The sequence below is a fragment of the Bos mutus genome, chromosome 14 (genome assembly GCF_027580195.1).
Source record: "Bos mutus isolate GX-2022 chromosome 14, NWIPB_WYAK_1.1, whole genome shotgun sequence".
Taxonomy (NCBI): Eukaryota; Metazoa; Chordata; class Mammalia; order Artiodactyla; family Bovidae; genus Bos; species Bos mutus.
In genome coordinates, this window is record NC_091630.1 from 42,043,623 (window position 1) to 42,067,525 (window position 23,903).

Consider the following 23,903-nt stretch of genomic DNA (forward strand, 5'->3'; position numbering starts at 1 on the left):
CTTCCTTAAGAGAATAATACTATGTCATATTCCCTTATCATTCTTTTGTGTACATGGTAGAATCTGACATGACCAAATAATAGGTTGGTCCAATTCCATATGCTATCAAAGACTGTCACACAGAAGGTAAAAGAGAATTTCCATAATTCTTGTTGCTTGCAGGCTTTAGGAATATCAGAAAGAATAAACCTTCTGGAAACTTCTAAATCTATTAAATGTATAGCTATGGCTTTATTTTTATAAGTATGTATCTTCTAATGTTAGTACTATGAGGATCAAAAAAACTGATTTCAAGGCTTAAAACATTTTACTAAGACTGTACATTGGTGTAAGTATTTGATATAATTAATCATATTATTTTTAATGTATATTCATATTATCAAGAATATAATTGCTTTTGAATTTAGGGACATTTATGCTGCCTCAAGAAAAGTTTTAGGGTCACTATTTCATAACCATTGTGGTAACTGCTGGATATAATATTCTACCCTATATATGTGTCAGCTTCAATATTTTTTGGCTAATTAAGTTAATTAAACCATGATCTTAATGTAAGCTAGGGGCTCCCTAAAGACCATTTTATTTTAAATTGAGAAGAAGTTATAAAATCTAGACCCCCAAACTCTATCTAGGCACCTCAGAAATACATGCTACTGATAAGAAGCAGCAGCAGAGAATGTTAAGATGCGACAGCATATGACAAAAACAGACTCTTGAAGCGAACACAGGTCATCATGATTATTTGCAAAAATAAGGGACCTTACAATTTATACATGTATGCCTTTTCTACAAAAAGGGGTACCACCTTAGGTATTACTGCCTCCCTGGTGAATTACAGGAAATCAAATCTGGGGTCTTTTTCTGAATTGTTTTATTCTAGAAATATATTAAATAAAGGCTACTTACTTTTTAGGAAGGTTTTAAGTTTTCTGACTACTCATAGTTTATGTCTACAACTTTACTTGAAATGAACACTGTTTTGTTACCAAAATTTTGAAATGGGGATCATAATTTATCTTCAAAAAACAATGTCATTTTAATGTACTTTTAACTAAAAAAATGAAGTCTAATTGCAAATAAACACTGCCAAATAGATGAGTCAATGATTATCTGTCAGTTATGGGATTATTTAACTTGCATGAGATTGCTAATATAAAAATGACATAATTCATTTCAATTCAGATGCCACCTACTTAATAAATTTTCAATCCCTAAAATACAGAAGGTTGTAAAATGGTTTATGTTCATAACAACTGAGGAAAATCCAATCACATATATGTATTCAGAGCAAATATTGAAAAAAAATACAGCAAAATCCTGGGTTATTACTTATGAATCAATGTATTTGATAAAGTTTGAATACTGTAAAACTTGGATATAACACAAGATGTTATTCAACTCCAAATAAGCCTAAATTATAATGACTGGTACAGTATTCTTTCTAATGAGACTAGAATGAAAGGATAATTTTAATTGCAGTAATGAAGGTTAATTTCCATCTTTCCTCATGTTTACTCCCTTATTAAAAAGCGGTCCCCTTAGCCATGGCAGAGACATATTACATTTTCAATGCAAATGTATTAATCTGGATAAACTCTATATTAATTCTTGTAGTGCACAGAGCTATAATTTGGATTATAATTAATCTAAAGTGGCACTAGATTTAAATGACAATATAAATGAGGCATTAGGAGGCTTTTCTATTATGAATGAATATTCAACAAATATAACTTGCATATTGCCAAGTCTCATTTTGAAAGCTCCCGTCCTAGAGATTAATGTCAGCAACAAAGTACAACAGCTTATACAAACACCTTCTTCCTAACATGTGTTAATTCCTTCCTGTCTAAAAAATTCTGTGTTAAAGTGAGGTCACACTGTTTTCCCATCTAGCACATTCAGATAGTGATTAATGTATAAATTTGCCAGGATTTTTGACATTTATAATTGACATCAGGGAGAAAACCAATATACACATAAGTGGATAATCGTTAGAAATACTTACAAGAAAAAAAAACAACAACCATGTAATAATTTTTTCACCTAATCAGATTCAGTGTAGAAAGCAGAAAACTTTGTTAAATGTTCACGTGAGAGTGGGCACCCCTGTCTTGTTCCTGATCTTAGAGGAAATGCTTTCTGTTTTTCACCATTGAAAATAATGTTTGTTGTTGGTTTCTCATATGTGTATGTATGCCTATGGCCGATTCATGTTGATCTATGGCAGAAACCAACACAACATTGTAAAGCAGTTATCCTCCAGTTAAAAATAATAAATAAATAAAAATGTACCAAGGGGGTTAAAAATGTTCATGTGAGTTGTCAATAGTAAGAACTGTCAATGTCTGGGACATTTCAAAGCTAAACATTTGCATCTCAGTAATTCCTTTGAGTTGGGTAAAGTACATTTTTATCCCTATAGATGTAGTTGGAGAGGCATTCCTGTAGGGCTAAAAATGTGTCTTAGAAAACTATCATTATCTAACGGTCTGTATCCTCTCACATGCCTGAGTCCTGATGAGATGGTACAATGAGATCCCCAAGAAAGCGTAATAACTCATCAGGCCATTAGGGAGTGATTGAGCCCATTATTTATGTAGACCAGTAAACCAAGCTGATGGAGATAGAGCCCTTGTATCTGTGGTATGTTCCAAGCAAGACTCCTTACTCATTGATGAGATTGGAGCCATTTTCAAAAGATTCCCACAACTCATCCTTTACAAGGTATTAGTTACTGAAAACCAAGCACAATGTCACATTCCTAAGCATTACATGAATACTCAACAAACACCAATGGGCTGTGTGTTTGACACATTCTTCTGCATGTGTTGGGTTAGGGGTGGAACATACCCTGCAGTCTCTTTTGGTACAACTGTGAGAAAATCACTACTGAAGGCAGGGAGAATCATGGCCTTCCTGAAGTAGTCAAGCAGCTAGCTTTCATGAGATCCTCCTAGACCTAAGCTGACTCCCTTGCTATTTCCAATTCTTTCCAAATGAAGTTTAGATGGCACTGCCCTTGACCTTAACTGATCACAAGGTATTTCAAATACCTTGTCAGTAACCCCAGGAGCTGTATTATTATACAGCTAGGGGATCTTTTTTTTTTTTTTTTGTACATTCTTTAGGCTCAAAACCAACCTTAGATCCTCTTTGTTAAAATCAAATTAGAATCATATGCTAGCCACTATATGCTAGATGCAAATTTAAATGGTACTTTTTTCACTGGATTCTGGAGAAAAATTCAGCATGGAAGGGTATGGGGTGGGTAGCAGGGAGGCTCTTCAAATAATTTGCAAAGGGAATGGAAAATTTAGATCTGCAAAGACTGAGTTACAAATGCAGGATAATTCAGATTTAAATAAACGTGCACGTGAAAATGATATTTTTTGCACAAGTCAATGTCTTCATAGCGAAAACAAGCTTCTTTAGATGCGGCTGTCACTGGAATTCCAGGAAAAGATAGATGACTACCTGAAACGAATAGGCTTGAACCCGTTTCAGCACTTCTTCTGCTTCAATGAGTCCAACATAATAAAACTAGGTATAGCGTGCAGCAAAAGTAGCCAATGTAATATTCATTGCAACCATAGATTTCCATCTCATACATACAAAGCATGGATGAAGTCATATATTTGCCAAATCAAACACAGAAAAAGCCTTAGGTATCCACACCAGATGCTAGCCTAGGGTTTGTTTGTGCACAAGTAAATGTCATGACACGAAGGTTTGTTTTCAAAGACAGTAGCTTTCATTACTGGGATTTGTCTATTCTAGAAGATCAAAATTACCCAGCACCTAATCCCTTCTCAATGATATTTCCTCTTCTTAGGCTGAATCATCTGTAAACTTTTTCACTGGATTTTGTTTGAAATGCCTCAAATAGATGCCCTTAAAAAGGGCAAATTCCTGAGTGTAAGTTGTAAAAAAAAAAAAAAAAAAGAAAGCAAGGAAAAATAACATTTATTTTTAGGGTTACGTGGTTTAGGGAGGGAGGGGGTGCATATGATTGAATGAAAAAATTCAAGTGATATCTAATCCCATGCTTATGAAAAATTAATATGCCATCAGAGGAATCACAAGTATAGCTAAGATTAATGAAAGGCGCTTAAAAAATTACAAGCACACAAACTGATTTGATTAAAAAATAATCTCGCTGGTCGTCCTGCAATATTCTTCAACTTATCCACATCTATTCTGTCAGATGGTTATGATTAAAAATAGGTCAATGGGAGGCTACTGATAGAAATCACATGCAAAATGCACATGCAATGAATAGTAGTGGGAATGTTCAGACAGTTTAAAATGAATAAAAGCTTTTAATAAGCTGGGGGTGGGTCAGCAAAGGAAGGGTTGATCGCTGGGATGGGGTGGGGGAGGGAAAGGTGAAAGATACTAGCATCTTACCAGAGTCTTTATTAGAGTTTTTGCCTTCACTGTTGTCTCTCTCACTCGTGTCTTTCTCATCCTCGTCAGCCCCGGCTATAGGTTTAATGGCTCCTTCTGCCTCCTCATTCTGTTCTTCTGCTAAGAAACACACACCAGTCAGTAGGATGGAAAACCCCAGAAACACAAACCCGAAAATAAACAATGTGACCATTTAAAAATTTTGTTACTTAGGAATCATTTGCAGACATTCCTTCTCAAAAAAGAACATGAATTTATTCAAAAGTCACTACTAGAACCTGCTGGCTCTACCAATGCAGGGTTTGTTTTTTATCTCAAGCCACTTCTTTTATTTCCACTGAGAAAATGTGCCCATACTAAATTAAAAGAAGTCTTTTCAAAGAAATGCGGTTTGAGCTAGAAAAGATTTAAAAATGAATGCGAGGCGATTTTGTAATTTCAATAGTAGAGCCTTCGAAACTACATGAACCCGCTTCTCCATGGACTTGGATAAATGGCAGAAGGAAGCAAATTCTCAGAAAAATGTCTTCATAATATAATGTGATAATGATGGGTTAAATATAAGACAGGTGTTACTCTCAACTTTCAGTCCTTAGACCCCAGAGGAATCCTTTGGAATTTGTCAGAGTAAGATCACAAAACTTCAGTTATCCTGGGATTTTTTTTTTTTTTTCTATAGGGGGAGCTCTACAGAGTGTAGGACAGAAGAAGGTATACTTCTTCTATGACAACCACATCACCCCACACCTCATTCATGGGTTTCACACCAGCTAGATTACATGGAAATCCTCATAGTAACTCAACCCTATTTAATTATTCTGTAAATCTTAGCTACGCCGCTGCTGGTGGATTAATCTGTTTATGCAGTTAGCCTCTATGCTGGGTCGGTGTAGCACTAATCCGTGAAAGGCCCACTGTTCTCTTTCATCCTGCGATCATTTGTCTCTCACTGTGCTGATGTCACATTTTAATGAATTTTTAGCAATCTGAGTAATGCCAGATAACCAGACTTGCAACTCCCCACAGCATGGCATGCTGTTTTCATTGCGGCACAAAAAATAAAAATCCTATTCCCCTGTTCAGGTAGGAATTACATAAATTAGGAGAAGAAGGTAAAATGGGATTTGAAGCACCAGGCTCCTCAATTTCATAAAATCTTTAATGACCATATAAATTAACCCTGGAAAGGCAAAAGGTCACTGACACCCATTTGCATACACTCTTCTATTTGCTTTTGATAAGCAGAGCTTTTATGCAGAGAACATGATACAATTAACCCTTCAAGAACCGTACAAAACGCTACTCTGGACATTTTAAGTGTCAAGCATTAACTGAAAATTACACACTGCATAAAATTTTCATTGCAAATGCTATAGTGATTGAAAGGGGAAATCGTGGCCCTCTCCATACCCCATGTTTTTTTAATAATGTTCTGACAGCAGAATGAAATATCCACTGTCATATGTAGCAGCTGAGCACCAAAAAGAAAAAAAAAAACAATTGCTATTTAGTGTTTCACTTGCCAGCCATGCTGCACCACTAGAGACCAGAAGACAACAGGAGGGGGTTGGTTCTGGGCTCAATGGCAGAAACTCCAAAGAAAGACTCCAAGTTTGAAAACAAGGATGTTTAAAACATGTGAAATCAGAGTTTATTTCAACCGGAAGTCCTCAAAGGCACCATGCAAATCTACTGACTCCATAGATACACTTTCGTGTTGCACCAAAATGCAGGGGAGGTCTTCAGGGAGAGGTCAGTCATTGGAGGGTTCGGGGGAAACTTCCCTTTCAGGCAAATACACGTGAAAATTGTACTTGAAGATGAATCAACCCTTCTCATGGCCCTACCCTTCAGTGATAAGCGGTGATCAAACCCAGACCTCCTCCTTCCAGCAGGGGGCCAGGCTGGGTGGGGACCGTGGCCTGGCTCCGTTTGGGAGGCTGAAATCATAACTGGATTAGGTGGTGTTCCCCTCTCCCCTCCCAAGTCCACACACGTGACTCGACCATCCAGTGTCAGGCCTGCGACCTACGCGACAGCCCGTGGCACTTCCTTCTCAAACTCGTCCCAGGAAAGGGGTGCGAGACTGCTGGGAGCGGATTTACTAGACCTTCCCCCCAGGGCTGGAAAACGAAGCGTCAGAGTGCTACTGAGCGTCCTTATCTTGAGGGGACATAAAATGGTAAGGGCTAGCGCCACTCCTGTTCATAAAACATTGCGCGTCAGGAGAAGAAAACGAAAATTATGAAGGTACGAAAAGAGAAACTCCAGTACGGTCTGCGTCTCATCAGACGGTTTCTGCAGGATCCTCTGGTATGTGTCTTAAGTGTGAGAGAAATTCCCAGACAAGTTCTTCTATACATCACGGTGGTGTCTGACCCCAGCCTGACCCTGGCAACAGTTTGAGAAATCTGAATGTGAACAAAGACTCTGTGTCAGCAGCGGGGAGAGATTGTGGGATAGACGCTCCCCATCAACTTAATCGCAAACAGCAGTTCTGAGGCCATAACTTTGCCCGGCTCCTCCAAGCCACAGCTCATAACCTCCAGGGTGGATTTGCCCGCACTCCCTCGGCTTCTGTGACTTCGGGCGCCCCTCCGCCTTTTCTGGTTCTTCCTTTGAAGTAGGCAGGCAATTAGCTCTAATGCTCCAGCAATTCAGACCTGTTTTGTGGTTTCCAAGGCGAAAGCTGTTTATTACAGGTAGGGCTCTTTGGAGCCATAGAACTTGGCGAATTTTTAATCAGGCAAAAAAGAATCAAAGGGTAACTTTTGTACGCCATAAAGTTTCCTCCGAGTCAGGAGAAAAAGGTCACTTTCGTTCTTCAGGAGAGTTTTCGAAATAAATTTGACATTCGTTTTATAAATAGGCTTTACAGTCAAGAGTATTAAGGGTGGAGAAACCACTTTCCCCTAGAAAACCATGTAGGTTGGATTTGGGGTGAAGGGCAAGAGTTGGCTACGTTCTCATTTTCAAGTACCACATTTCCTCAACTGTAAAATGCTGTAAAATGTAAGATGCTTACATTTTATGAAAAAAGGAAGAGAATTTTATGAAAAAAGGAAAAAAGTATACAGCATGAAATATATTAAAGGGATGTCTTAGAACTCAGGGAAATTACAGAAAATTCCAAAATAAAGATGCTAAAGCAGTTTTCATTTTCATCAATAAATTTCTTCAATATATTATATGTAATAATAATGAAAGTGTAGCATTTCATAAAATAGTTATATTCCCACTGTGTATATTTCAATTATTTTGCCTCATGGAAAACACAGTATTCATATGTTAAATTTTATGATATAATTCAAACATGCATTAGGTCCAGTAGAACTTCCTGATTTTCAAATAAATGATAAAACATTTCAAAATAATAGGAAGAAGACAAAATAATTTTATAGTCTCACAACGGTACAATTAACTTCCCCTTGCATTGTTATAGGGCTTCCCTGGTAGCTCAGCTGGTAAAGAATCTGCCTGCAATGCAGGAGACCCCAAATCTGCTTCATGCTCTCTCTCTGATCTAAACACCAGTCAGTTTTGTTCCTACTGCTTTATTATACAGTTGGGTTTGGGAACCCTCTGAGTCTTCTAAGGAAACCACCACATACTTTTTAAACCCATAGTGTGGTGTTGGAGAAGACTCCTGACAGTCCCTTGGACTGCAAGGAGATCCAACCAGTCCATTCTAAAGGAGATCAGCCCTGGGATTTCTTTGGAAGGAATGATGCTAAAGCTGAAACTCCAGTACTTTGGCCACCTCATGCGAAGAGTTGACTCATTGGAAAAGACCCTGGTGCTGGGAGGGATTGGGGGCAGGAGGAGAAGGGGACAACAGAGGATGAGAGGGCTGGATGGCATCACGGACTCTATGGACGTGAGTTTGAGTGAACTCCGGGAGTTGGTGATGGACAGGGAGGCCTGGTGTGCTGCGATTCATGGGGTCACAAAGACTCAGACGTGACTGAGCGACTGAGCTGAACTGAACTGAAAGAGAAAGCGAAGGATAGCAACTGAAACATCTTTAGTTTTTCACATGGAGCATCAATTCTAGACACTTGGCTTATAAGAATTCCTTCTTGTGCCCCTTCTTTGTCTCCCTGTTCAGCTCTACTCCCTCAAAATCTATCCTTTTTATGACCTACTTAAATCTGACTTCTCTATGTAACATCTTTCAGTGACTGCCATTACACAAAGAAAAAGCTCAGTCTTCTGAACAGGGCAAGAAGAGCTAGTCTCTGTCTATCACTCCAGTCTCATCTTTCTTCACTTCCTACCTGGCACTTAACTTGAGAACAGTCTCAAATTTCAGGTCATCATCAGAATCGCCTGGAAGACTGGTTAAACCACAGATTGTTGGGCTCTATCCCTACAAATTCTGACTCTGGTAGTGTAGAGTAAGGCCTGAGAATTTACATCTCCAAGTTCCAGATGATGTTAATACTCTTGGTCCAAGACCACATTTCATGAACACACACAGTCATTGATGCCTACCTTCTTTCTATAAGAAACACCGTTCTGTTTCTTGTCTTTTCTAGAATGAATTTTCTTCACTGTATTTAACTCCCATCTTTTAAGTTTAGCTTGGCAAATATCATTTTTATCATATGTAAAAATGGAGCTAATGCTACTTACTTCATAGACTTGTTATAATATATAAAAATTAGCACAGAGCTTAATGCAAAATAAGTATTAAAAATGCTAGCAGTATTATTACTCTTAATTGCTTCTTTTTATATTAGAGAGAAAGTGAAAGTGAGTCGCTCAGTCATGTCCAACTCTTTATGACCCCATGGACTGTAGCCCACCAGGCTCCTCTGTCCATGGAATTTTCCAGGCTAGAGTACTAGAGTGGGTCGCCATTTCCTTCTCCAGGGAATCTTCCTGACCCAGAGATTGAACTCAGGTCTCCTGCATTGCAGGCAGATGCTTTACCTTCTGAGCCACCATTTTAGTTATTTTTAATTGACTGATGATTGCTTTACAATAGTGGTTTGATTTCTGTCATGCATCAACATGAATTAACCATAGGTCTACATATGTCCCTCCTCTCTTTTAATTGCTTCTTTCTCCAAAAAGTCTTCTCTGAATGCTGAACTAAGATTAGTGTTTCTGGATAGGTTTTTTTTTTCTTTTTCTTGTGCATTAGTGTAAGACAACTTAAGTTAGCATGTGGAAATCAGTATTACCTACTTCCCCTAATAGGTACACATTTACTGAAAACAGTGATTGTCTTTTTTGTCAGTGTTCCAGAAGCACCAACCCCAGGGCTGGAATTATAGAAGGCAGGCAGAGCTTGTTACCTGGAACACTGAGTTCCATTTAGGAAGCAAAACTGGGAAAAGGAAAAGAGGAGTCTAGACTCTTGCTTTCCTCCATTCGTGTTCAATTAAACCTAAAAGAAGCATTTGTTTGGTTTTTTTTGGTTTTGGTCTGGTTTGGGTTGTTTTGTTTTGGTTTAAATTTTCTCTCTCTGCTCAATCATGTTCATTATTCAACCATTGCTGGCCTGGCTCCACATCTATTGCTCTTCTCAAAGCCACTGATGACTTCCATGCTGTGAAATCCAATGGCCACTTTGCATCTTACTTGACTTTGCTCAGAAGATGTTAGTTACTACTCCTTTCTCCTTGAAAAACTCCCTTTCTTGAATTTCATTGCATCAGACTATTGTGATGCCATACCCCTCTGAAAGTTCTTTCTTATTCCCCTTTGCTGGGGACTCCTCCATTAAAAATCTAAATATTGGAATGTCTCCAGCATTGGTCCTAAGTCCTATTCTCTTATCCACAAAGAATGTTTGATTTGAGGAAAAATAATGATATCCCTAGATGACTTCATCCAGGTCCACTGGTTTAAATTTTGCATCTCCATTTGGATGTCTGAAAGGCGTATCAAACTTAATATGTCTAATCGGAGCTCTTGATCACCCTTCAATGTACTCTTTCTCCCCAGTCTCCATGATCTCAGTGAATGGTACCACCATTCACCAAAAGCAAGGCTCATCACTGACTTCTTTCTCCTTCTTATATGCACACCAATCTATCAGAAAGTCCTATTAATTCCAATTCCAGGATATCTTATATACAGTAAACCCATCTATTTCTTTTCATTTTCATTGCCAGTACTGTTAACTGCTTACCTGTAGCTTGCAATGGTCTCATTACTGGGAAAGACTTGCTCTTGCTTTCCCACAATTTATTCAGCACACCTTAATAAAATCGAGCCATTCTGCTGTTTGAGTCCTGCCATGGCTTCCTATTTTGTTTAAAATAACATAGGAACTCTCCACTGTGGTTAAACTGATCAGGCCTCTGTCTACCTTTATGACTTCACCTTACATTGCTCTCCTCTTCACTCATCTCTCTCCACACTACCCTTCTTTCTCTTCACAGAATATGACCAACCTTTTCCCTCTGTCTGTAATGTCTTTCCCCTAATTTTCTTCTTATTATTTTGTACTCAACTTACCTGTCATTTCCTTAGAGAACTTCTCTGACCACTGTTTCTAATATAGCGTCTCACCAGTCACACAGGTGGGGGCCTCAGATTTTAGTGGGAATCACTGTCACCTGGAGGGCATGTTAAACCCTAGACTGCCGGGCCCCATCTTCAGTGCTTCTGATACATTAAATCTGGGATAGGGCCTAAGAATCTGCATTCTTTCCAGTTCCTGTATCGTGCTGATGCTGTCTGTAAGGAGTCCACACTTTGAAAACCTCTGCTCTACTTCCTTCATATTTGTTGAAATCTGAAAATAACTAATTTGTATAGAAATAACATCTAAAAGGGCTTCCCAGTGGCCCTAGTGATAAAGAACTTGTCTGCCAATGCAGGAGACATAAGAGACTTGGGTTCCATCTCTGGGTTGGGAAGATCCCCTGGAGAAGGGAATGGCAACCCACTCCAGTATTCTTGCCTAGAGAATCTCATGGACAGAGAAGCCTAGAGGGCTACAAGTCCATAAGGTTGCAGAGTCAGACATGGCTGAAGTGACTTGGCACATATACATGAAACATCTAAAAAATGAGAGAACTAATCGGCCTTACTCAAAACTTATGCCCCACAGTTCCCGCCAATTTTGAGTAAATTGATGATTCTGAGTTTTCTTACTTGGGGTAATGAGGACTATGGTATGATATAATCAATTAAGATCAAAGAGGAGAAGAAATGGTTTGCAGAGAAGAGCTCAATTTGGAATTTGTTATATTTGATTTCTTTGTAGAACATCTCCATGAAACTATCCAGAAGGCATGGGAGTGTCTAAATATAAAACTTCTCAGAAAGGTTGAAGATATAAATTTTGATGTCTTTGTTTATAAAACAAATATATTGACAGGTAGTGGTCTCTTTTTAGTTTGATATATTTCTCATAGTTTTGATTTTTGCCCTATTATTTTCAACCTAGTCATTAATGCAATTTTTTTATTGGCTTGAAGTGAGGAAGATAAACTGAGTTTATGCTAATTTATTTTAAATATATTCTCTGATTTTCTATGGAAAAGTAACATAAGATGAAAAATAAATAATGATTTATAAATAAAAAAGTATTCATGAGATAGGCATTCAGTTCAGTTCAGTTCAGTCGCTCAGTCATGTCCAACTCTTTGTGACCCCATGAATCACAGCAAGCCAGGCCGCTCCCTGTCCATCACCAACTCCAGGAGTTCACCCAAACTCATGTGCATCAAGTCGGTGATGCCATCCAGCCATTTCATCCTCTGTTGTCCCCTTCTCCTCCTGCCCCCAATCCCACCCAGCATCAGGGTCTTCTTTTCCAATGAGTCAACTCTTCGCATGAGATAAGCATAGGTGAAGGTAAACTTTACTTTTAAGAATTTTTAAAGAGGGAAGTTCTGACTTTATATTGGAGGGATAGTTTCACTTGAAATTTTAAAACATATTTCAAAACCCCATTATAAATGTGAGGGACTTTTTATAATCATTTTTTGTTCTGTATTGACATTATTATTCCAATTGTATAAATCTGGAAACTGGGATCATTTTATAGTGGAAATAAGTGAGGTGTATTATAGCAACATGGATGAAATTCCTCTTAAACTATGTGAATATAATGCAGCTAAAAAGGCCTCACCTCCATTTTTTAACACACACATAAGCATGCAAATCATAGGAGCCAGTGATTGTGTTGACACAGTTGTAAAAATCCAATCAACTCATTACCAAAACTAACTCCAGCATCCAGGTTGTTTGACTTGGGGCAGAAACAATACCCAGCTTATTGACTTTCACATTGTATAAAACCATCAATTTATGTAAAAAATTTCACTCTGTATAAATGTAGATGTGAGAAATTATCCAGCAGAAGTTACTTGTTCTCTGGGAATTTCCTTTACATATGCATCCAAATTTGACTATATTTAATTTTTATATTAAATTGATATATTCTATATAGGATTTAAATTTTTTGTGTGATTTGATCAGTTCTAGCTAGGGCAGTTCCAGAGAGTTTATTTCATAGATTATGAGAGTAACAAAAGTAATTCATTTAAGACAGACAAGAATAAGACAAATTACCTGAGGTTGCTCTCAACTGCTGCTCTGTAAGATCATCCTCACAGGTCCTGGCTCCCAAAGAGGCAGTTTCTGCAGAGGACATCAGAATGAAAGGTAGTCAGCACACCATGGTCAGCTCTGTGGTGTCAGTCAATACCACAGATCCAAAATTTGACTTTCAAAGAGATAAGCACCAGGTAGAATTTGCTGGCACACCTTACACCCTAGTGGCTGCCCAAATGAGTCCAAAGAATAGTAAGCCTAGATCTCATTCTCATGATCAGCCACACACAACAAATAAAATCACAGAGAATAAAATATGGAAACAGGAAAGGCTCATTCAGATTTTTTGCACTTGGTTATCTGGCCAAGCCTACATGTTATAATGACAATGGCATATTGCATAAAACTGGGAGCATAGTTTTATTTCTCTGTCAAAAAAATAAAGAAAACCCCTCAATATACAATTCCCTGGTAGCTCATATGGGAAAGAATCTTCCTGCAATGCAGAAGATCTGGGTTCAGTCCCTGAGTCTGGACAATCCCTTGGAAAAGGGCATGGGAACCCACTCCAGTATTCTTGCCTGAGGTCAGAGGGGCCTGGCCGGCTACAGTCCATGGGGTCGCAAAGAGCTGGACACAATTGAGCAACTAACACAATATAGGAGAGATGATGTGAGAGACCAAAACAGAAAACAAGTACTTGAAGAAAACTGAAGAATAAGTTCAAGTCATCAATGAAGTCACATCTTTATTCTGATCTATTATGTGAGCCCCAGAGCAGAAGTGTTGACAACATCCTGGTTTGCTAAATTCATGCCCGAGTCCTAAGTTCCATCTAACTCTGCTCTTCGAGTTCCCTGTTGTAGGAGAATCTATGATAAACAAGACTTAAGGAATCACCTTCAACACCTTATTTTTTCTCTACAGCAATTCAACACTTGCTATTCATTTCATTTTACAATGTACCTTTCATGTCTGTTTCTCTATTTCTCTGTCATTGTATCTCTCCTGATCATTTCAGTAGCCTCCACAACAATTTCCCTGCCTGGAATTCCATGTCTTTCCAGTCTAATCTCTCATAATATCTCAAGAACTATCTTTCACGAAAACAGAATTGCTTGAGTAAAAATCAGAGTTCTAGCACTTTCCAGGTAAGGGAACCCTCAAGTATATTACTTAACCTCTCTAAGCCCTGATTTCCTCTTTTGTAAAATGCAGAAATAATTACATAAATAATCAGCAACTGTAAGAGAAAATAACACAAATAAAGGTAAAATGTGATATGGACTTCAAAGTAAGAAAAGCTCATATATTATTAAGAGGATAAAAAAGTTGTTATACAATTCTTACACTGCCAAAGAGACTCAAGTTTATCTAATATTTCTAGGCAATAGCATCTGTGGTTGATTCTGAAGGTTTTAATTAAACAAATAATTAACCTTAAAAATAGAAGTGCACACCAAAGCACTATTATTACATTCACTAATTGTTTCTCCTGCTACATACAAAATCTTTGGCCTTTGTTGGTAAACTGTTTAAAAACAATACAATCATAATAAATACACAGTACCCATTTCCAAGAAGAATAACAACAACAAAAAAACAATTATCCTGTAACTATATCTTAAGTTAGTCTTGAGAAAAAAGAATTTGACATCAGTTTTTGCTTATAAATTGAGGAATAACTTCCAAATAGATCACAGCATTGATGTCTAATCAATAGATCACTCAAGAAGCCCACTTCTTCCTCCTGGCAACTTCTCACTTCGTTATACCTTGATCAATATTATTCGTTTTATTTTTTGAATGTTTTTTTGTTCTTCTGTTCAACTCTCATTCATCCCTCAAAACCCAAAGCAAGGGTCACTTCCTCTTTGCTTGTGTAACAATTAGCCTTTATACATCTCAGCACTTCTGATGCATTGCATTGCATTATGTGATCTATGTCTGTTTACTCGATAAATTGTGAGTTCCTTAAGAAATTTCATTTTCACATATTCTCAATCAAGGAGAGAGTGAAGAATATGAAAGTCACCTTGTTGTTCAGTCGCTAAGTCATGTCTGACTCTTTGTGACCTCATGGACTGCAGCAAGCCAGGCTTCCCTGTCCTTCACTATATCCCAGAATTTACTCAAACTCACCTCCATTGAGTCCGTGATGCCATCCAAGCATCTCATCCTCCATTGCCCCTTCTCCTCCCGCCCCCAGTGTTTCCCAGCTTTAGGGTCTTTTCCAATGAGTTGGCTCTTTGCATCACCTAGGACACCTTTATTCAAAATATTAAACTACACCCTATATCCTGAAATAGATGAAATTCAAGATGAGTATTTTACGAAAGCTTCCCAGGAGCCTTAGGACTCTATAAATTCAAAACTTTCTCAAATATACCAAAAACAAGTAAGTCATCTTATATATACATATGGAGAAGGAAATGGCAACCCCTCAAATATTCCTGCCTGGGAAATCCCATGCACAGGGGAGCCTGGCAGGCTATAGTCCTTGGGGTCCCAAAGAGTCAGACACGATTGAGTAACTAAACCATCACCACCATATATACATATAAATATTGTGTTTAAAATCATTTCTTCCCCTCTTTTCTAGCGAAAAACAATCCTATTTTATCAAATAATCTTACCATTGCACACACATACACACTGAAGTGTATCAAACAGATTTGTTCAAATAGACATCAGTAGTGACTGAACAACAAGAAACAGTATCTAAGTAAATTTTTTCAAAGGATTGCTACTTTTCAAAGATTTATGATTATAAAAAGAACACAATGACAAACATTAAGTTTCCATCTCTGCCAGGTACTGTGGTAAACTATTTGTGTAAAAGCAGTCATGTAACCTTCATGTAAGCTAGTGAAGGTGATGGAATTCCAGTTGAGCTACTTCAAATCCTCAATGATGCTGTGAAAGTGCTGCACTCAATATGCCAGCAATTTGGAAAACTCAGAAATGGCCACAGGACTGGAAAAGGTCAGTTTTCATTCCAATCCCCAAGAAAAGCAATGCCAAAGAATGCTCAAACTTCCACACAATTGCACTCATCTCACGCGCTAGTAAAGTAATCCTTAAAATTCTCCAAGCCAGGCTTCAACAATATGTGACCATGAGCTTCCAGATGTTCAAGCTGGATTTAGAAAAGACAGAGGAACCAGAGATCAAATTGCCAACATCCGCTGGATCATGGAAAAAGCAAAGGAGTTCCAGAAAAACATCTACTTCTGTTTTATTGACTATGCCAAAGCCTTTGACTGTGTGGATCACAATAAACTGTGGAAAATTCTGAGAGAGATGGGAATACCAGACCACCTGACCTGCCTCTTGAGAAATCTGTATGCAGGTCAGGAAGCAACAGTTAGAACTGGACATAGAACAACAGACTGGTTCCAAATCGGAAAGGGAGTATGTCAAGGCTGTATATTGTCACCATGCTTATTTAACTTATATGCAGAGTACATCATGAGAAACGCTGGGCTGGATGGAGCACAAGTTGGAATCAAGATTGCCAGGAGAAATATCAATAACCTCAGATATGCAGATGACACCACCCTTATGGCAGAAAGTGAAGAAGAACTAAAGAGCCTCTTTGTTCTTGATGAAAGTGAAAGAGGAGATTGAAAAAGTTGGCTTAAAACTCAACATTCAGAAAACTAAGATCATGGTATCTGGTCCCATGACTTCATGGCAAATAGATGAAGAAACAGGGGAAACAGTGTCAGACTTTATTTTTGGGGGCTCCAAAATCACTGCAGATGGTGACTGCAGCCATGAAATTAAAAGATGCTTATTCCTTGGGAGAAAAGTTATGACCAACCAAAATAACATATTAAAAAGCAGAGATGTTATTTTGCCAACAAAGGTCCATCTAGTCCAGGCTATTGTTTTTCCAGTAGTCATGTATGGATGTGAGAGTTGGACTATAAAGAAAGCTGAGCGCCGAAGAATTGATGCTTTTGAACTGTGGTGTTGGAGAAGACTCTTGAGAGTCCCCTGGACTGCAAGGAGATCCAACCAGTCAATCCCAAAGGAAATCATTCCTGAATATTCATTGGAAGGACTGATGTTGAAAGGACTGAAGCTGAAACTCCCATACTTTGGCCATGTGATCCGAAGAGCCAACTCATTTGAAAAGACCCTGATGCTAGGAAATATTGAAGGTGGGAGGAGAAGGGGATGACAGAGGATGAGAGGTTGGATGGCATCACTGACTCAATGGACATGAGTTTGAGTAAACTCCAGGAGTTGGTGATAGGCAGGCAGGCCTGGCGTGCTGTAGTCCATGGGTTTGCAGAGAGTCGAACATGACTGAGTGACTGAACTGAAGTGAACCTTCACAATACAATCAGGAGGCAATGATTAAGCTTTATTTTACAAATCATGAGTCTAGAGGCTCAAAGAGGTTAAGGTCACTTGCTCCAGGTCCCCAAGTTTGAAACTGACAGAGCTTGAAATAAAACCCAGGTCTGCCTGGTAAAAAAGTCTGTGAAATTTTGGATATGTCTACTACCACAGTTTTTAGGAATCTATAAAGGTTTTCCTATCTTCATGAAAGCCAGCGAACTAAGAGTATGAGGTTTGGGGGAGTTGAAGGAGGAGGTAGGTAAGAAAGAAATTTTCACTAGTCCTATGAAAACTCTGGTATTTCATAAAATATTTACATTCCTTAAATATAAACTATAACCAAACAGTTTGCTGCCACATAGAAATCTTTTCATTTGATAGTGATTTAAGGAAATGTGTGTGTATGTGTGTGTGTGTGTGTTTAGCTGCTGTTGCATCTGACTCTTTGCCACCCCTTGGACTGCAGCCCACCATACTCTGTCCATGGGATTTTCCAGGCAAGGATACTGGAATAGTTGCCATTTCCTCCTCCAGGAGATCTTCCTGATCCAGAGATCGAACTCATCTCCTGCACTGGCAGGTGGATTCTTTATCACTGAGCCACCTGGGAAGCCCTTTAAGGAAAATATAAAATGTCAAAACCAAAATCTTTTATTTAATCTCACAATTATGGAGACTTCTGAAGAGAATGGCTTGTGCAAATAATTTTATAAGGGAATGCAGTGAATGGCTACCCACTCCAGTATTCTTGGGGCTTCCCTGGTGGCTCAGATGGTAAAGAATCTGCCTGTAATGTGGGAGACTCGGGTTTGATCCCTGGGTCAGGAAGATCCCCTGGAGAAGGGAATAGCTATCCACTCCAGTATTCTTGTCTGGAGAATCCCATGGACAGAGGAGCCTAGCGGGCTACAGTCCATAGGGTCACAAAGAGTTGGACACGACTGTTCAAGTAACACTTTCCACTTCTTTCACAGTGCAGTATGCCACATAATTCTTTTTATATCCTCAACAGTGCTGCCTTCTTTATACAAATGATATAAATATTTTAATAAAGGAGCTTTTAACTTATCAAGTGAACTGATTAATCTATACTTTTCTGCCTGTGTAAAATGACATGTTTAAAGCTTAGTAATGATACATAGCATCTTTCAATATTTCACTTTAATAATTGCTCTGTAATAACAAATCTGACTGCTGTTAACACGATCTGTCTCTTTTCCTGGCAATTTAATTAGATTACTAATTGGTGTTCTTCAGCACCTGACCTTTCTTACTTAATACTATTTAAGAATAATACCACTGACAATTCATCTAGTATTTTACTCTATTCTGTCCATTTGGTGATGATCACATATTTAAAAATGGGATCAAATTATTTTTATTAACACAAGGTAGGAGTAATTACTGCATTTTCTGAGGAATAGTATATTGATTATAGTATCAACAGTCAGATTGTATAGTATATTACAACCATCATCACCACCACTAACATTTTACAGTACCTGAGGCTGATTGATACCCTTTATATGTGTTAGGATGCCCCAAGCAAGTGGTGGAGCTATGATTTGAATCCATACAGTTTTATTCAGGAATCTGAAACTCCAATACTTTAGCCTCCTGATGCGAAGAGCTGACTCATTGGTAAAGACCCTGATACTGGGACAAAGATTGAAGGCAAAATGAGAAGAGGACAGCAGAGGATGAGATGGTTAGATAGCATCACCGACTCAATGTCCATGAATCTGAGCAAACTCTAGGAGATAGCCAAGGACAGGGAAGCCTACCAGGCTACAACCTGTGGGGTCACAAAGAGTTGGACCAGTAAACGACAAAAGCTCTCTTAACCAAAATGATGTCAGTTCAGTTCAGTCGCTCAGTCATGTCCAAGTCTTTGTAACCCCATGGACAGCAGCATGCCAGGATTTCCTGTTCATCACCAACTCCCAGAGCCTTCTCCAAGCTCATGTCCATCAAGTCGGTGATGCCATCCAACCATCTCATCTTCTGTCATGTCCTTCTCCTCCCGCCTTCAATCTTTCCCAGAACCAGGGTCTTTTCCAATGAGTCAGTTGTTCACATCAGGTGGCCAAAGTATTGAAGCTTCAGCTTCAGCATCAGTCCTTCCAATGAATATTCAGGAATGATTTCCTTTAGGATTGACTGGTTGGATCTCCTTGGGGTCTAAGGGACTCTCAAGAGTCTTCTCCAATACCACAGTTCAAAAGCATCAATTCTTCGGTGCTCAGCTTTCTTTATAGTCCAACTCTTACATCCATACATGACGACTGGAAAAACCATAGCTTTGACCAGACGGACCTTTTTGGTAAAGTAATATCTCTGCTTTTTAATATGCTGCCTAGGTTGGTCATAGCTTTTCTTCCAAAGAGCAAGCATCTTTTAATTTCATGGATGCAGTCACCATCTACAGTGATTTTGGAGCCCCCAAAAATAAAGACTCTCACTGTTTCCATTGTTTACCCATCTATTTACTATCTAATGATGGGACCGGGTGCAATGATCTTAGTTTTCTGAATGTTGAGTTTTAAGCCAACTTTTTCCACTCTCCTCTTTCACTTTCATTAAGAGGCTCTTTAGTTCCTCTTCGCTTTCTGCCATAAGGGTGGTATAATCTGCATATCTGAGGTTATTGATATTTTTTCCAGCAATCTTGATTCCAGCTTGTGCTTCATCCAGCTCGACATTTCACAAGATGTACTATGCATGTAAGTTAAATAAGCAGGACGACAATATACAGCCTTGACGTACTCTTTTCCCGATTTGAAACCAGTCTGTTGTTACATGTCCAGTTCTAACTGTTGTTTCTTGACCTGCACACAAATTTCTTAGGAAGGAGGTAACATGGTCTGGTATTCCTATCTCTTTAAGAAGTTTCCAGTTTGTTGTGATCCACACAGCCAAAGTCTTTGGCGTAGTCAATAAAGCAAAAGTAGACATTTTTCTGGACCTCTTGCTTTTTCAATGATCCAGTGTATGTTGGAAATTTGATCTCTGGTTCGTCTGCCTTTTCTAAATCCAGCTTGAACATGTGAAAGTTCATGGTTCATGTGCTGTTGAAATCTGGCTTGGAGAATTTTGAGGATTACTTTGCTAGCGTCTGAGATGAGTGCAGTTGTGTGATAGTTTGAACATTCTTTGGCATTGCCTTCTTTAGGATTAGAATGAAAACTGACATTTTCCAGTCCTGTGGCCACTGATGAGTTTTCCAGATTTGCTGGCATATTGAGTGCAGCACTTTCACAGCATCATCTCTGAGGATTTGAAATAGCTCAACTGGAATTCCATCACCTCCACTAGTTTTGTTTGTAGTGATGCTTCCTAAGGCCCACTTGACTTCACATTCCAGGATGTCTCGCTCTAGGTGAGTGATCACACCATCGTGATTATCTGGGTCATGAAGATCTTTTTTGTACAGTTCTTCTGTGTATTCTTGCCACCTGTTCTTAATATCTTCTGCTTCTGTTAGGTCCATACCATTTCTGTCCTTTATTGTGCCCATCTTTGCATGAAATGTTCCCTTGATATCTCTAATTTTCTTGAAGAGATCTCTAGTCTTTCCTATTCTATTGTTTTCCTCTATTTTTTTCATTGATCACTGAGGAAGGCTTTCTTATCTCTCCTTGCTATTCTTTGGAACTCTGCATTCAAATGGGTATGTCTTTCCTTTTTTCCTTTGACTTTAGCTTCTCTTCTTTTCTGAGCAATTTGTAAGGCCTCCTCAGACAACCATTTTTCCTTTTTACATTTCTTTTCCTTGGGGCTGGTCTTGATCACTGTCTCTTGTACAATGTCACGAATCTCTGTCCATAGTTCTTCAGCCAGTCTATTAGATCTAATCCCTTGAATCTATTTGTTACTTCCACTGTATAATTATAAGGGATTTGATTTAGGTCATATCTGACAGAGGATGAGATGGCTGGATGGCATCACCGACTCAATGGATATGAGTCTGAGTGAACTCCAGGAGTTGGTGATGGACAGGGAGGCCTGGTGTGCTGCAATTCATAGGGTTGTAGAGTCGGACACGACTGAGTGACTGACCTGAACTGAACTGAACTGAATGGTCTAGTGGTTTTTCCCTACTTTCTTCAATTTAAGTTTGAATTTGGCAATAAGGAGTTCATGATCTGAGCCACAGTCAGCTCCTTGTCTTGTTTTTGCTGACTGTATAGAGCTTCTCCATCTTTAACACTAAAAGTGACTTTCCTTTTGATACTGTAATTACTTCTCATGTACATTTTTTTCTCATTTGACCTGAGTACCACTAACCACCTTTTCTCTTACACCAACCCTAATGGTTACATCTCCAAAGGCAAAGCTTAAAACCTAAATTTTTAGGGTTCCTACTTTTAATTATGAGAGTAAAAGTCCTTACCACTCTCTCTTTCCTTGCCCTGCCACTTCTACTCATAAGCTTATCAGTCTCATTATTCCTTTTCCCTTCCCTTATTTGAATAATAGTTATTCTTCAAGTTAACTGATAACATTCAGGCATTCAATCTTAGTTCAAAAATCATCAAGTTCTCATATGGCCAATCTTGATCCCAGCCCTTGCAAATTGGAATAATACTAAAAAAAAAAAAAAAAAAAAACCCTACAATTCATACAAATATAATGATCAGGGAAAGATCTACTAGAATTTTTAATTTTTTAAATCAATCTAGATACATAAACAGAATTCTCAGTTTAAGTGCTGGGACTTGTGAATGAATCTAATCTAATCTGCACTTGGTTACTGCAGCAGCCATGTGCTTTTTATATTCTTATCAGTAAGTTTAGGAAGCATTTGGCACATGGTCAGTGGAAGCTGGACTTTTTTAAAATAATGGGTGGATATTTGAATTGTCAAGTATACTCTAAGATAGTACCGGCTTATAAAATTTACACATCTCAACTCTTCCCATTGATCTGTTAACACATTAAATAATCATGTATCACTATTTTTAGTAAAATGTTTAGCACATAAAATGAAGAATATACCACCAAACAGAATAAATATTAAGCTAACAGGTCTAACGTAATGGAAAGAAAAACATTTTCTGTAGTCTTAGGTAACATTTTGAGTTCCACTTTACTTTCATCCTTTAAAGAAAAAAAAAGAATGTTAACCCATTCTTATTTTATACTTGGAGAAAAAGACCAAATTCTGAAAGAGAATCCACACATGTCAACAACTCTTCTAGCCCCTCCCATTTCTTTTGAAGCCCCTCCCACCTCTACCTCATCTCAGTGACTCATTGTAGAAAGTATCTTAGAGAACAGGAATATGGAGAAAATACTAGAAGATACTCAAGTTTTAAAATAATAAGTGAGCACTTGTTGGAAACCTGTTAGGTGCTAAGCATATTACATGCATTTCCTTAATCTTCACAGCGAATCTGTCACAGAAAAATCATTGCTTTTATGGAAGAGATGAGATAGCAAACTTAGATGTTTTAAGTAATTTTTGTCCAAAGGCACAGAGTGGCAAAAAGGTAGTTGGATTTCAACTGAGTGAGTCTGATTCCAAAACTCTATCTTCTCCCCTGGATAGGGCTGCCTCCAGGCAGCCCCCCAGGACTCCTGGTCCAAGAAGCCTAAAAACTCTTGAGTTTTCTACCTCCTAAAAAAACAGCTCAAAGGCCTTCAAAGCAGATTTACCATAACAAGATCCATATTTAGAAGAATGTATCAAGTTGAACATTTATTACTATTCTGGCAGTTTACATTTTAATAAAATCCTCTGCACTTTTTTGTACACTGCAAAAGAGAAGACTGTTTCCAGATGAAGCAACTTTGCAATTAAAAATGGTTGCAAGGGGTCTTCTCCATCCTTTTCCTATGTGGATACAAAGAATGTGCTTCTAAAAAGCTGAGCAACTCAACATGGTATCAAATGGTTTTGAGTAACCAGGCAACATCATCATTGTTGATTTGCAGTGTTTTCTCTTAAACGATTTCTTCTAGGCAGTAATAGACTGAAGTGCATTGGATGCTCTAGTGTCAATTATCTGAATGGGGTTGGATTTGTAATTTTTTATTTTCAAGAAAAGTAAAGCTCCTATACTCTGCCTTGTTTGGTTTTACCTTAAAGGTATTTTTATATGATAAGGGAGCAGTATCTCCTGGCACCTCTGGGCCAGAAACATGCAATCACTTCTTTCTGCTTCTTAAATCATCTATGACCTCAGTGTAATGGGACCTCAAAAGGATTTAATAAGTTCCTGATACCAGGTAGTTTCAATAAATTACTAATATATCCTCTTAATGTCTTGTACTTTAAAGTACTGTTACTAAAATATTTTTTCTTAAATTTACTAGTGCCTAATACATCTCTCTATTTAAGCTTCTATTTTATTTGATTGTTTGAAATTAAAAGATCAAACTCCTCTTATAATTTAGGGCTAACTGAGTATTCCTACATATCAATCGCCCACTTATTTAAACTCAAGTCCTTATAGGATTTGTCACAATCTCTCTTTATATTGTCTGAAATGATTTTCATTCTTTAGCATACCATGCTGGCTTGCCTAGGTTGCTCATCAACATGGGAACACATTTGCTTCAAACATAGACCACAGACCCTACTCAACCCTACCCAGTCATTGCCTTTGTTCATGTGGAAC

At 38.3% G+C, this 23,903-nt stretch overlaps 1 protein-coding gene across 5 annotated transcripts in view; it reads right to left on the reverse strand.

The window, feature by feature from the left end:
• ZFHX4 (zinc finger homeobox 4) overlaps positions 1-23,903 on the reverse strand; it is a 202,070-nt gene that overhangs the window by 20,022 nt on the left and 158,145 nt on the right. For 3 of the 5 annotated variants that reach the window (XM_070382222.1, XM_070382219.1, XM_070382220.1), the window contains exons 5-6: positions 12,946-13,014; positions 4,408-4,527 (exon numbers count right to left, since the gene is read on the reverse strand). In XM_070382222.1, the coding sequence (XP_070238323.1) occupies positions 4,408-4,527; positions 12,946-13,014 (189 nt within the window). The remainder of the gene's footprint in view (positions 1-4,407; positions 4,528-12,945; positions 13,015-23,903) is intronic. The other 2 variants (XM_070382223.1, XM_070382221.1) reach the window with 1 other exon arrangement.